The sequence below is a fragment of the Chelonoidis abingdonii genome, chromosome 24 (genome assembly GCF_003597395.2).
Source record: "Chelonoidis abingdonii isolate Lonesome George chromosome 24, CheloAbing_2.0, whole genome shotgun sequence".
NCBI classification, from domain to species: Eukaryota; Metazoa; Chordata; order Testudines; family Testudinidae; genus Chelonoidis; species Chelonoidis abingdonii.
This window is the reverse complement of record NC_133792.1, coordinates 12,466,843-12,482,158: the sequence shown is the minus strand read 5'-3', so window position 1 is coordinate 12,482,158 and position 15,316 is coordinate 12,466,843. Positions and strand designations below refer to the sequence as shown.

The following is a 15,316-nucleotide window of genomic DNA, read 5'->3' as shown; positions in this document are numbered from 1 at the left end:
GAATAGTACAAGACCTCTCCAAAATGGGCTGGTGTAGATGAGCTCTCAGAGGGTGAAGGCACACATGTTTGGGGTCAGTTGTAAAACACTTTTTCTCCTCCCACTACCCACATTATCTGGACAAACCATAGCTGCGATCCTGCAAAATTACCTGTAGGCATAGCGTAGGTCTACACTACAAGGGCTACAGAAGCACAGTCGCAGCTACCCTACTGTAGTGTAGACACTTGATACAGCAATGGAAGTTTTTTTTCCTGTGGCTGCAATAAATCTTCCCCCTCGACAGGTGGTAGCTAAGTCAATGAAAGAACTCGTCCGTTGACCTAGCTGTGTCTGCAGAGTGGGGTCGGTCGATCTAACTACATCACACATAGCATGAAATTTTTTCATGGCCTAAGTGATACATCTAAGTCAACCTAAGTTTTAACTGTACACCAGACCACTGACCCTCACTCTGCACAGACTCCCACTGACTTCAATTGGTCGCTGTCTGCGACAAAGGATCGAAGACTGAGGATGACAGACTGTGCTTAAATGACTTCCTAGATTATGCGGTGAGGCTGAAAATGGTGGTTCAAAGGTTGAGCTATTTAAGCAACTCTTTAGGGTGAATACCCAGTCCCAGCGTTGAGGCTTGGCAGCTGAATGGGGGAGGAGGAGCTGATGAACAAAGATTCGGGGGTTTAGAATATACCTTATTCTGTCATCTAGGATTTCAAACTGCTTTTGCATTTCTTAAAAAAAGTACATTTCCATTTCCCTCACTTTTTATTTTGAAAGCAATAGCTGCTAGATCAACGTAATAAAACACTCTACAACCAGCTGGAAATCCGCACAGCTTGAGCCCATAAGTATTTAAAACATTTCTTTATTATTTTTTAACTAAAGTATTTTTTGAGTCGAGTCTGGGTTCTTTTTTTTTTTTTTTTTTTTTTTAAGATGTCTTCTCTCCCCGCTCCCTCCCTGGGTCTCTGTTGCTAACTAGATTGCAGCGATGGGATAATGGAACAGATACATGGGCTGAAACCCTTGTTGGTCAGTGGAAACCGTTATGTTCCCGCACTTTCTATGTTAGTGCTTTGGGCCGGATACTGATGCCAGTAAGGTCAATGGCAAAAATCCCATTCATTTCAATGTGGGCAGCAGCAGGTTCTTGGATCCTGTGAGAAGTTCCACTTGGGCAGACTCCCTGCATCCAAATGGAGCTCCTGTCATAAGTAGATAGGTAAGGGTCAATTTTCTTTTGCCTGTAAAGGGTAAACAAAGGGGGAACCAAGCACCTGACCAGAGGACCAATCAGAGAACTGAATTTTTTTTTAAAGTTTGGGAGGGAAAGGAACTCGGGGTCTTTTTGTTTTCCTCGGCTGTGAGTAAACAAGCTTTTCTTCTAACTCCATCTTCTTTCAACTATTCTATAATCAAGTGTGAGTACAAAGGAAACAAAGTAATAGGCTGTTACGTACTTTGGTTTGTAATTACATGTGTGTTGATTTTGCTGGACTGGTTTAACTGGGCTCTCTTTTAAATCAGACTGTTTATTCCTATTTTCTTATAAGCCACATCCCCATATTGAATTTCTTAATGCAGTGTTTAGTATATGTAAGTTCTTTCTTTTTTTATATAAAGTTTTCTTTTTAAAACTTGTGGGAGTTTCTTTTCCTAGTGAGGCAAAGCGGAGAGGAATTTCTGTGCCCGGAGCTCTGTCTACCTCTGTGAGACAGGCTAGGGGGAGGGGAGCCCAGGCTCTGTCGTTTACTTTCCTATTGTCCCAGGGTGGGAACAAGCGACAGGGGACAAGTTACAGGGAATAGAGGTAAGATTAGTTCTATTTCCCTGTGGTGGAGGGCTGTCTCTTTGGAGAAGAGGAGGCAGGTTTCTCGGTATTGTGATGTAAAGAGATTGCATCAATTCCCTCAGGTTTCTCAGAGCAGAATGACTGAGAGAGAAGGGGAAGGGAGGGGAGATAATTCCCTTACCGGTAAGACTCATACTTCTGAGTCTTGAGGGTCTTTCCAGGGGAAGTTGGGGAGGCCAGAGAGGGGATCCCCCCAAGGAATATTTGGGGAACCCGGGCTGATAGGAGCCAGAATCCTATCTGGTGGCAGCGAGATCAGAGCCAAGCTGGTAGTGAGCTTGGGGAAGTTCATTGTAAGCACCCAGATTGTGGACGCTAAGGTCCAGATTTAAGACAGACGTTTACCACAGCTCCACTGAAAGGAGTCTCCCGGTGCAGTGTCAGGCTTCATGGCCTCACGATTTATTAGGCTGCTAAAACACAGATGGCCTGAGCTACCGAGTCTAGATCCAAACCTTCTCAAAGTTAGGGCTTGCATGGATCTCATTCTGAAGACAGGAAAGAGCCGTGGTGTTTGGACCTGGCTGCAGATGAGTACGGACCCAAGTGGGGAAGAGAGGTTGGTTCAGGCCCTAGTCTTCACTGGGATGAATTATATTTATTTTCATAGTCACTCCCTGCCCTTCCAGACACACGGTGAGAAGTGTCCCACCACTGTTTGTATGGGCAACAGGAGAGACTGTGTAACTTGGCATGACTGTGTCCAAGTATGTTCACCACTCAGTACTCAGAATTGCCAACTTTCCTCCACCTTGTGCTGTAAAACTAACCCTTCCTAACAAAAAAGAGCCTGAGATGTCCTGCTTCTCATTATCTGGTGTGTCAAACACAGCACCATCTTTCCATTTAGGAAGGGAGGCAGATGGCACTGGTTATTAGATGGTCAGCAGGAAGTGGTGAATGCTTGGGCCCATGGTTGACGCATTGCTTCCACCTGACCTAAGGGGTGGGGAGAAAAAAAATCCACTGTGGCATGACGCGTACTGCAGACAATTAAAATATGAACTTTCTTTGTACTGAATTATAAACACAACAGACATGAAAAACACCCTGGCAAGAAGAAAACCATCATGTTACAAGCAGAGAGTTGGCCATCAGGCAGGCCTAAACTCCGGCCAGCTCATGCAAAATGGATGCCGGATTCTGCAGCTTGCGACAATGTTGCACCCTGAGGCCACTTCCGTGGGATTGCCGGAGAACTGACAGCTTGTATGTATGCACTGTATCTTAATACAATAATACTTTGCACCTATGTAGCATTTTCCACCCATTGATCTTAAAGCACTTTACAAAGGAAAGGAGATCTAATTATCCCCATTTCACACACAGGGAAACTCAGCCACACAGAGGGAAAATGACTTTCCCCAAGGTCACACCACACGTCAGAGAATGGATTAGAACCCACATCTCCTGACTGCGAGTCCAGTATCCCGGCCACTGGACTGTGCTGTTTCCCCATAGCTTGTGCTGACAGGCTCCCACCAATGCTCATCCTTAGGGTACGTGGCACCATTCTAACAGACCGTGAAGATTTGATTTGATTCCTTTTTCTTTACATGTATAATCCAAGCCACCTGTCAAATTACCCACTGGGAGCAGCACTTCGGCCATCACGCTGGAACTTGCCAAAGGTTTTGTAAGTGGGATGATGGGGCTGTACTGTTGATAAGCCTCCCTCTTTGAAGGTTAGCTGGCACGTTGGATTACAAGTACTCTCCCAACATGCAATCTGTTAACAGTTGGCAGAACACAACTGCTTATCGCTTGCCAAACACACAAGCTACAGAAGAGCAAAGAAAATAAAAGGGATGGGGAAACCTTCTACAAAACATTAGCAGATGACCATGGGTAGGCAGATGGGGAACTGAGATCTCTGTTTACCGTACTGATAATGTTCTCACTTTACTCTTACCTTGGCCTCCCAATCACAATAATTTATCTCATCCACTGATTGAGTCTTTTCATACGTGAGCTCCTTGGAGCAAGGATGTTCTTTCATTACATTTGTACAGCACCTAGCACATCTGCCATGCTAACAAGGAACAGCAACTGCAACAGGGTCTCAGAGTGAGATAGCATCTCAAACATTTGGCTACATCAAAATAAACTACAGACAAATCTATTAACTGTTCAGCAATTCTCCGAACTGAACTTGGAACCTTTTGGAAAGGAGATGTCAACAGAAAAATCTCTCCCATAACACTCACTTGCACACTTGTTTAACCCATCCCTTCATGGGGATTTGTTTCCTGTCCTCTGTTATCTGTGTCAAAATAAAAGAAATAAATAAGTTTAAAAAAAATCCAGCTTGTGCCCTTCATGAGTGAAACACCAGCCCCTGCAGAATCCAAGATCCTGTTAGACTGTGGGATGGTCCCTCAAGAGAGGTGATGAAGGCTCCATCATTTGAGATAGACACCTTGTAACTAACAGCCCACTAGATATACTGAAAGGAAATATGCAGCCACAGTACAGCTAGGGAATAAGGTAGACAGAAGAAGGCAACAGGTCTTTTCCATCTCAAGGTTGCTAGTTTCCTTATCTCCTACTGGACTGGACTACCTGAACATACACAGTTAAGCAAAGCTCACATTCATGTAAACTGTTTGCTTATAAAGGACACCCAAGTCCAAGCCCACTACAGGAACATGAATGCCACAAATCAGTGACAAACATTGTGAGAGAGGCGATGAGTAAGTCAGGAAGGCGTTCTTAATAAGAGTTAAAGATCATGAATTGGGTGAATTATTGCAGAGTTTTGAGTTGGGAATTGCACCTGAAGTGATTTTTTACTTCAAATGCCATGTGCATTTAAACAGCAAAATTTCAAACATCGAGTGACATCGATGTCATATGAACCAAGGCTACAATTATTTAAAATTGTCCTGATCTAAATCATACCAAACCTATACAAAACTAGTACCCTTAAATGGGCTTGATCTGCAATTAGTGTTCTCTGCCATGCATGGATTTCGAGATATATTTAGTGAACTCCTACAGTTCCACATGTCACAATCATTCTGATTACTATACAATAATCTAAAAGCCAACCCTCTCATGAACCACTACATCTCCCTGATAGAAGGTGGACCCTCATGTGTTTCTTTTGTTTTCTTGGTATCAGAGAACCTCAGACTGTTCTCACTCTCCTTGAAAGCCCACAAACTTCCTTCCAAAGATGAGACATCTCTATCCCACACAGTGAGAGATTCCTACCAGCTCCCTGGGAAAGGTGGAGAGCCATAGACTCCTCTACGCAAAGATATTACACAGGCTGCCTGCTCCACCCTGACCAACGACATCTTCCTTGTGAAGATAAATTCTGGCCAGCTTGCCCCTCGCTCATACAAAGATAAAGCCAAAGCCTTTTAGCTCTTACTCTGCCCCCACTTCCTTTGTGCATCTGGAACTGTGCACATTCCACCCTCGGGCCAATAAAGTTACAATTTCACTCCTTTCTTTCTCTTGCCAGCACCTCTTGGCCAGCTGCCCATCTGAGCACCATAAAACCCCCTCACTCTTGGTCAGTGCATTGGCAAAGATGAAAGTTTAACAACAGCCGCTTGGGTTCCCAGGCTCCAGCCTGCCCCTGCAAAAGGCAGCCGTCCTCAAGACATCACAGAGTTATGTTATTCCAGTCTTCCTAGCACATGGTATTTTAATAGTAACGCTCCTCACACAATGTCCCAGACCTCCTCTCCTATGCTAGGGAACTCCTTGCTGACCACACACTTTATAAGTACACTCATCTAGTGTGTTTCTGATGCATGGTAGGAAGAGTGCAGTAGGAGGAGGAAGAGTCAGCTGAATGGCTGTTTTCAGGACAGATTCACTGTGTTTCTTAAAGCCTTGCACAGCTCAAATCCCCTGGAACAGTTTCAAAACCTGACTCATGTCCAGTTCGTCTATTTTAATCTTTACACACTTACATCATCCTGGGAGGCTCATAGTGTAACATACAAAACTTCCAGCACTTAATCTATAGAGGTCCAGTACTGCAATGACAAGCAACCCAAACAGACAGACAGCAGTACAAGCACAGGTACAGAGAACCTAACAGACCAGGGAAGCAATGGACAAAATTGAAGTGGGCCCACTGACAGTGCAGATATGCTGAAGGGCAGCATGGCCTAGTAGATAAGGCACTGGAGCGGCAGTCAGATAGGCTGAGTTCTATTCTCAGCTCTAACAGCAATTTGTCTGTAACCTTGGGCAAGTCATTTAACCTCTTTGTGTCTCACAATGCTATGAAGAAGATAATCATTATCAACCCTTAATGCAAGCCTGGAAAGTACTCAGGCTCAGAGCCTGAGAGGTTATTTAGGTGCCTAACTCCCATTGAAATCAATGAATTTAAGCACCTAACTCCCACTGATTTCAATGGGAGTCAGGGGCCTAATTGCTTTTGAGGATCTGGGCCTGAGGATCTTGCAGCAAAGGGTGCAGCATTAGAACTGAAACAGAACAGAATGTTCAAGACTTCTGATAAATCCCCGATATCCCATCATGGGAATGAGGCTGGAGGTTTCACCAGGAGTTTAAGAATTGGGTACGCAGCTCAGTGGGGCTTCAGTACCTAACTCCCCTATGGTCTTTGAAAATCACAGCTTAAGTGCATACGCATTTGTGAGAGAGAATCCCACTCCCCTCAAGGGAACATTGTGTTTGTAACAGTGACCATTAGGCAAAGACTTCCGTGTGGAAGATCACCAAAAAAAAACAAACCCACAACCCCAAACAGCTGGAATGTGTTGAGCGTACAGCACACTGTATGTGGAAACACATCAGAGCCCAGAAACCCTGACCAGATCCCTGTACCTAACAACAGTTGCCTTGTTTATTTTATTCTGGTCAGTGAGTCAGAGTTTCAACTGATTCTTTGCAGTTATTCATCATAGTGGTTTTTGATGTAACTAAGGTTCTACGAAACTATAGGAAAATTTGGCAATTTTTTTCTACCCCTTGCCCCCTCCAAGAGATGAATAGTCAACAGGGATGAATGAGAACTGTCAGGATGTTTGCATAGCTTTTATTGTGAGAACAGCAGCAAGTGGTAGGCGTGGGACTCCTAGAAAGCACATGTTCGCATGCAAGGACGAGAGAGGGAGAGCAGTGGATTTTTCTGCATGTGGGTAAAGGGACAATTTACAAGGAAGCATGACAGCCTGACTGTGACAGGGGCACAGAGCAGAAACGTACACTAGGTGAAACACAAGGCACTGAATTCAAGAATGTAAGACCAAGCCTGCTCATGGATTGTCTGTCAGAGGGCTAGAATGACACCACGTGTACATCTGCCAACAGCGTAACAGACCTGGCCAGGCAAATATAAGCAGAGGAGAAAAGGGAATAAGCCAAGTGATGGCATAACGGTGCTGGAGAGCAGATATGGGAAAGCAGGAACGTGTCCACTACAAAGGGATGCACGACAGATCACAGCTAAAAGTAAGCAGGAGCAAATGGGCTAATGGAACTCCCCAAGTGTCAGCTCTCCAGACTGAGCAAAACGCAGCTGCCGGCTCTCTCTCACATACGGGGAAGAGTCATTACACCAACTCACCCAGTCCCTGTGCATTCAAACAACTTCATCTGGCTCCATATTCATTTAAGGATACAGTCCCATGAGTCTTACCTTTCCTCCCATCTCTGCTTTCCCCGTTCATCTCGCGCTCTTCTCCACTGTCCCTGCTATGCAATTTGGCCAGTGGTAATGCAAGAGCCTTGTCCCAGGCTGTGCCTGCCATCTGGAGCACCTTCTTGCAACTCTAGGCTTCATCTACTCGCCTGAAAATATTTCTTCTCTCTCTCATCTAGATCTCAAACTTCCCCTACACCCACAGCTATTATACCTTCATAACAATAAAACAATGGCGCTGATTAACTCCATAAAGAATTTCATGGACACAATTTGTTGCTATACAAAATGCACTTGTATATATGGCACTGCCTGAACAGGGGGGTACAAGCAAGAGAGCTGGAAAGATATCAGGAGATCTTTGATCTCCCAATTTAGCTCCCACCAGAAGTTACAGAAAAGAACCAGGCAGCAGGAAGTATTATATTTCCAGTTTCATTCAACTAAGTCTGCATAATAGACGAGGAAAAACTTTACCGGCCTACCCATCTTGCCCCTCTTGCCAGGAACTCCAGGGATACCCTGTAAGGAAAAACACACAGAAGAAAATAGGTCTGAATGGGAAAAACAAACAAACAAAAAACAAACAGGCTAATAACTATGGCATTGTGGAGAAATCAAGATGTTGGCTATTTGCAGTCAGCTGTGAAAGCAAGGGAGAGTGGGAAGAGAATTAACCTTAACCCATTCACTATAACCTCCCCGTAGTGCAGAGACAAGCACCGTCCAACACCCAGGGACAGCAGGCTAAGACTATGCTTAGCAGTAATTAAGCTACTGGCCTGGAATCAAATGAAGGCTTCAGCCAAGACACTCACTAGAGAGCTTCTGTTTATGTTTCTTATTTAGTTCTATGAGAATTAAATCAGCCACTCCGGAGCATTAGAGTCCCTCCCATGCAAGCACACACACGCTCAAGGGCTTCTCTTGTTTCTGAAGTCTGTATCTGCCAATCAGTTGGAGCGAAAATAAAATCAATTTTCATCCTTAGGAGATCTGGTTTGGAATGGGGTGGGGGGAAGAGTAGGCCCTTTACTGTGTGAATAGCAAGGAGGCGAAAGGGCACTGTTTTTAAAAGGTTAGAAGAGAAGAGAGGAAAGGAAGGTCCTGTGTCAAACTTTCAGATCAGAATCAACGGTTTGGAAAGTATGGAAGCTGTAAGGGAAAAGATGGGGTGAGGGGACAGGTATTTTCCAAAGTGACCAGTCATACTGGATGCCTCAACTTTAGCTTGCCCATCTGGAGATACCTGAAAGGAGCCCAACTGCAAAAAGGGACAAGCAGCTGCCATCTGAGATTCAGGCTCCTTGAAGGTGTTTCCAGTTTGGCATTCAAAATCCACTAGTTCATTTGGAAAAAACATTTTTCCCAGGCTGAAGGAAGGATTTTTTGCTTAAGCATTTGCTTTTCTTCCATCAAGATGGACCAAAAGAAAAAAATAAATCATGTCAACCATGGAAAATATAATCCACTTGAAAACGCCCCTCTACTTTATGAACAGCAATGGGTCACCTTTCTGGAACCCAGTTTCCTGAGCTGCTCATTAACATACTGCACAAAGGTCCATCTCCCACACAAGGAAAAGAGCATGTTGAAGAGGATAACCTTCTCTCTGTCTCAGTATTGGGGATTCTTGCCTGTTCTTTTAAGAGCACACAAAGTGAGGGAGTTGACAGAGTCATGTCCAGAAGAGGTTGCAATAGGTATCAAAGAAATTGAGTGATGGATATTCTAGAGACAGAAAGCCAGGGTTTTCCTCACAAAATACTCACTCGTTCTCCATCAGGCCCTGGCAGCCCAAATAATCCTGGGAGACCAATATACCCCTATGAGAAAGAAGAAACAAGAAGTCAAATACATTTCCCTTCAGCAGTTATTCCATCTGCCTGAACAGAAGAACGTCTTCCAGCGTTGGTCTATGGCAGCCGTGATGAAATAAACCTTGAGGCAAGTGTATATGCCCATGGACTGCATGGTGCTGGCTTCCACGATGTAGTCCAAGGGCACATACCCTCACACCAGGGATCATAAGGACTCCGTGCAGGAAGAAGCCGGCTGGATGGACCCTTACCTGGGCTGGGCTCTGATTGTACCTGAGAGAAATGGAGCTGGGTTTCAGGTTAGCAAGAGTTACAACCACTGTCATTTGTATGCTATGCCAAACAGAGATCTCTATGGGAGGGCCTGGTCCCCCTGAAGGTTTCTCATTCTGTTTCTCCTCCTGTCAGCCTCATACCTGGTCCTTCTTTCCTCCTCTCCCCGCAGAGTCCCTGAAGCTCATCCTTCTCTTCATAGATTCCAAGATCAGAAGCCCATTGTGCTAGTCTCGCCACCTGTATAACACAGGCCACAGAACTGCCCCTAAATCATGCCTACAGCAGATCTTTTGGAAACATCCAATCTTGATTTAAAAATTGTCAGTGATGGAGACTCCACTGCAACCCTTGGTAAATTGTTCCAACGGTTAATTACTCTCATGATTTCAAATTTACACCTTCTTTCCTGTCTGAATTTGTCTAGCTTCCACTTCCAGCCATGAGATCACGTTATACCTTTCTCGGCTAGATTGTAGAGCCCATTATTAAATGTTTGTCTTCAATGTAGGTGCTTTATAGACTATAATTAAGTCAACCCTTAATCTTCTCCTTGTTAAGGTAAACAGATTGAGCTCCTTGCATCTATCACTGTAAGGCAAGTTTTCTAATCCTTTAATCATTCCCATGGCTTTTCTCTGAACCCTCTTTGATTTATCAGCATCTGCTCCCTCCTCTTCCTACTGGATCCTGTCTCCCACTCTCCATAGGGCACCTTGTGGTGCAGACTCTAGCCAGACCACTTACAAATACCAGGCCCACCATGCCAAATACATCCATGAGCCTTTCAGCAGACTCCTTGCCCTCCCCTCAAGCACCATGGTCCCACTCTGAAATTGCACAGGCCTTGCATGCTGATCTGTGTCTGCATTAAGCTTCCTAATAGCTAATGCACAATGGCTTGGCCTTCTACATGCCTACATTTCCTCCGCTATCTAACTTTGATCAGAAGAGTCTCCTCTTCCTCATTAAAACCCAGTGTATTGTAAAGACTGCACCCTCTCAGCTCAGCAGTGATAGTCAGATATTCAGTTCTGCAATATTTCTTTTGTGCTCTGGGCCCCTTGCCTGGGCAAAAGCCACTGCATAAATGCTACATGTCCTTTCACTTGCAGTACCTAGAGACTTGTGCTTAATTCACTGCATGCAGTGATTAAAACAAAACGTTACCTTGTGCACTGCTCTTTTGCACAGGACTTTGTCAACTGCATAGCATCAAGCAGAAGTGAATTTTAGCAGGTAGCCACCACAATGATTTCCTAAAACTTGTGTCGCCATACAACAAAATTCAAACACTGATACTGAACTTCTCCCATCCCTCTTCCTTCCCACTCCCCAGATCTCCCCGCTGGCCCATCTCCATAAGCCTCTGAGACTCTTGGGGAGCCCATCAGACCACTATCCCACATCACTTCAGTATTTCAGCTAGTTAGTACTCGCTGTGAGATGATACAACCACACAGACAGAGCCCAGCCATCCAACTCACTGTTTGTCCTCTCATCCTGAGTCACAAAGCAGCCACCTTCGCATCTCCTTACATTTCCCATGAAAAAGCAGTGGGGGAAGGAGGGCCTGAAGTGGTGAACAGTTCAGGCTCTTTCAGCCATAGAACAGTCGATATCTGGGCTAAGAAATATCAAGACTAAGTTCCCATTAATTGTAATGGAAATTAGAGGTCCAGTTCTCCTAAGTGGCTTTCAAAATCTCAATCCTAGACATTTAAGGGTAGCAAATGAATAATTTTCAAGGGTCTTTATCCTGGATTGACGACTGTAAATACCTGTATGAATGCTGAATTCCTACTGTCGCATAAGTCACACAATTCTCGTGCAAAAGATCCTGGTTACTCTAGTGAAATGGGTTCATCAGAAATAGAGATAAGTAAGCTGTGCTATCACAGATCTGTGTCTAAAGTAGTACATTAAGCAGCTGATCCTTCCTCTTTCTTCTACCACAGGAATAAAGTTAGCTTTGGAGTCAGCTTTTGTTTATTGCTTGCAATGTTTCGAGTGATGGAAGACAGCTGGTAGTATTTACTATTCAGAGAGAAAGGATCACATGGTCAGGAGAGGAGCATTTTTATTGGCTCAGAGGATCACTATGGATTTCTAATTGTAGGTGAAGAGCTGAAGGTGATTACATGCAGTTTTAATTCTTAACTCATCCCTCAACGATCAGTGGGAATCCACAGAGCTCCAGCTGATGAGCAAACCGATGCAGGGATATTAACGTTCTTATTTGCATATGGCTTCAAGATGTTGGCTTGTTGTTATGCACAAAGATGTAAAATCAATTCCAAATTTCTCTACTTATAAAACTCAGGACCAGCCTATGTCTGGGAGAACCCCTCTTCAAAGTATTTGGAGTGGATGAACCACTGTGTCTGATGAAGCTAGAGAGGCCTCACTGAGACCGAAGTTGTAGGGAAACCAATCCTTTGGGATTTGGATTTCTTTGTTTCCTCTCCAATTCTTTGGGCTTTGAAAGGGTTAACTTTGCAGCACAGTTGCTCCCTTGGCTTTGGTACCATTTTAAACCAACTGGGGATTTAATGATGCATCAATTAATTAATGAGCTCTACGTAATAAAAATAAGACACTTATATTAGGGTTGGAAAGTTGACCACAAGGAATGACAAATACTGGGGGATGGAATGGGGGAGGGAAGAAAGAGAAAGACAAGGTAAAAAATGGCTCACTTACCCGACTGCCTTTTGGACCAGCTTCGCCTATTGGTCCTGGTAAACCCTGAAACACAAAAGAAAAAACAAAGACAAATGTGGAGAGGCTTTAATATAAATCCTAAGGAGCAGTTCCATATTTACAGCACTATCCCAGGATGGTTCAGATGATTTCACAACTATCCCAAGGGGTATCAATATGGGAGAATGGGAGGTGGAGGGAGAGGAGGAAGAAATCCCTAATTGTTGTGAATTGACGACTCTGCAAAACGGGAGTCTTATAAAACACAGGAGCTCACTCTCTGAGACCCAGAACACTGGAACTAGAATAGAGATTTGTGGTCATAAGACTGGAGAGGACAACACAGTTGGATGCAAGTAAATTGCAATCAAATGCTAATTGCAATGTAAAGTGACACCATGTAGACAGTGGCACTCATCAAAAGGTGGGATTGAGTGTGCCATCAATGAACCATACAGACAAGGCAGCCGCTGATTGCAATGTCAAAAACACTTTAATTCCTGGGAGGGGAATCTAGATGGGGCCTGATCCAAAACCCATTGAAAACAATGGAAAGACTCTCATTGACTTCAGCAGCCTATGGATCAGGCCCACAGTTGCAGTATATGGTTAAAAGAGTATTTTAAATATTTGAACTCCAAGTCATGAATGACCCTCTTTACCTTCAATAGTGGAAAGACTTGTAATCACTTCACCCACTTTTCTAGCAATGACGAGGGGCCCATTCATGCTCCTTTTGAAGTCACTACTAAAATTCCCATTGGGCTTTAAGTGAAGGAGGATCAGCCTTATGACATCTGTAAAATTAGTTACACTGGGCAGGTTCTATCCAGAGCACTGGAAGCTGGGAAAGAATTCAAAATACATCTCATTGTATTTCTGTACCCATTGCCCTATAAAAATTGCATAATGAGCTTCCATGTTTATTGCCTTTCACCAGCTTCCAGAACAAATTTATCTAGTTTACCAGTAACAAGGACAGGTTTTTTTTCCCTTCTTCAACTGGCAGCTCTGCATATTCAACCTGGGATCTGAAAGTCAAGCTGTGCTCTTTCTGGCTCACACATCGTCACCGGTAGAAGATTTCTGCCATCGGAACATAGTTAACAATTCTGCCTATGATGTGCGAAGCAAAACAGAGCCAAGCTCCCTCTCCCATAGCACTGCAGAGCCAGCACAGCTGACAGAAGTAACAAATAGTAAAATTTTAGTCAGTAGGGAGAACTGACTGAAAACACACAAGATTCAGATCCCTTGAATAAGAAGGTGCCATTTTTCAAAGCCACTTTCTTGACCATAACTGCATTTTAAAAGTACTTTTGTTTTTTATGTACCTGGGGACAAATACTTTATCCAGCATATCTGATTGGGAGTAAGACCCTGTGAAACCATTAAACAGCATCCCTTAATCTTGTCAGTTCACTATAACTCAAATGGTTATGATGTTGGTTGGACTGATGAACAGATGCTCTCACATGATGTTCTGGTGTACAAGTCTCTATAGTGTTCATGCCTGTAAAGAAATTGCTAGGATAAGCCAAACAGGTTCACAGTGTCTCTCTCTATGGAATTTTTCTTAGGCTAGATAAATGGAGGTCTCCATTAGATGCATTTAGATACAAGATGTAGGAGAGACTGGAAGAATTTTCCTCCATTGTTCACATCCACTGCCACTCTCTATGATACAATGTCCAGTGAGCATGTCTGTAGGGGAGCTGGAAGATTTACCAGTGCTTGGATAAAGCCAGCTACTGGGAATCTTTGGAAGAGAGTCAGTAGGTTCTGCAGGGGACATATTACTGCCTCAACTCTCAGATTTCACATGGTGTAGAGACGGGATCTTGACGACACAAAGAGCAGATTTCCTATTTTAAGGACGGGTAAGACGTGTGTCCTAGATGCCATCTTACAGTTTTTAAATGATTGGTGACATTGGTGATCACAGCTTAGTGGCGGGAACTTGTTTTTCACCAGAAATTGCAGGGAACACGTTGCTAGAAAACTCTATCCAGCTGCACTCACTGTGTTTAGCGATTATATTGCAGTTCTGCTTTGGCAGGCTGTAAATATGCTGGAGGTGGAGGGCTATGGATCAGGGTAGCATGGGTGAGTTTCTTATGGCTAACCATTGTCCTCTAGTGCTGTACAGTAGGATATGAGGGACTAGTGAGTAGTCACTTCCTCAAGGGATCTTCAAAAGCAGATTTACCCTATTTCCATAATCCCTCTAGGAAAAGGCTGAGCAGACAAAGCTTCAGAGGTAGAGTCTGCTGCTGGCTTTAATCACAATCTTCTATTTTCATTACACTTCTGTCTTAAAAGTTTTTCTCCTATATGATATTAGGTATTAAAAGTGATCTGCAAACAGTAGGTAGGTAGGATACTGGGCATATGCCCCCTTCTCATCTCTTTATGATTAATAAAGTAGGTCTGAAAAAACATGGTCAGATTTTTCTTGCAAGTTCAGATCCTGCCCACCACAGAAGACACTGTGATGACCAGAGAATGGATTAAATAACGGCATCCCATGAGCTAAGAGTGAAAGTAGAGCAACTGAGGGAAGGGATGTTCAGCTAGCCAGATTCTTTGTTCATTTTTCTAACACCTGTGTAACTCCAGTGCCCGATTGACATTTGGAAAGATGAATACTGTTAAAGATGCCGCACTCCTTCCCTTTGAATTAAGGGGTGAAAGCCTCCTCCCACCTGGGCCACTGCTGGGGTGAAAGGCATTGCAAAGTGGGCAGGGAGATGTCTTCCACTCTAGGGACCACAGAGAAGACTTGTTCCTGCACCTGCCATTGCACCTGGCTCATGTGCAGGGGCATAAGGAAGGGGCATGGTGGCTCCTTGCTGTCTCCCCACTGGGACACTTAGAAAGCCGCAGAGAACAACCTGGGCCACAGTGAGCATAGTTCCAGAGATAAGGTCTATAAGGAGAAAGTGAACCTATATGGAACAGATTCTGCAGGGATCACATCAATTTGTCAAATGAGTGTGCTTTTGTTTTTAAAAGACAATGATCACAAGG

General features: G+C 44.0%; 1 protein-coding gene across 1 annotated transcript in view; it reads right to left on the bottom strand.

Annotated features, from left to right (window-relative positions):
• The window catches only part of COL27A1 (collagen type XXVII alpha 1 chain), a 214,215-nt gene that overhangs the window by 142,956 nt on the left and 55,943 nt on the right, over positions 1–15,316 (bottom strand). Inside the window, exons 10-12 of the mRNA XM_075060695.1 lie at positions 12,287–12,331; positions 9,263–9,316; positions 7,968–8,012 (exon numbers count right to left, since the gene is read on the bottom strand). Coding sequence (XP_074916796.1) covers positions 7,968–8,012; positions 9,263–9,316; positions 12,287–12,331 — 144 coding nt within the window. The remainder of the gene's footprint in view (positions 1–7,967; positions 8,013–9,262; positions 9,317–12,286; positions 12,332–15,316) is intronic.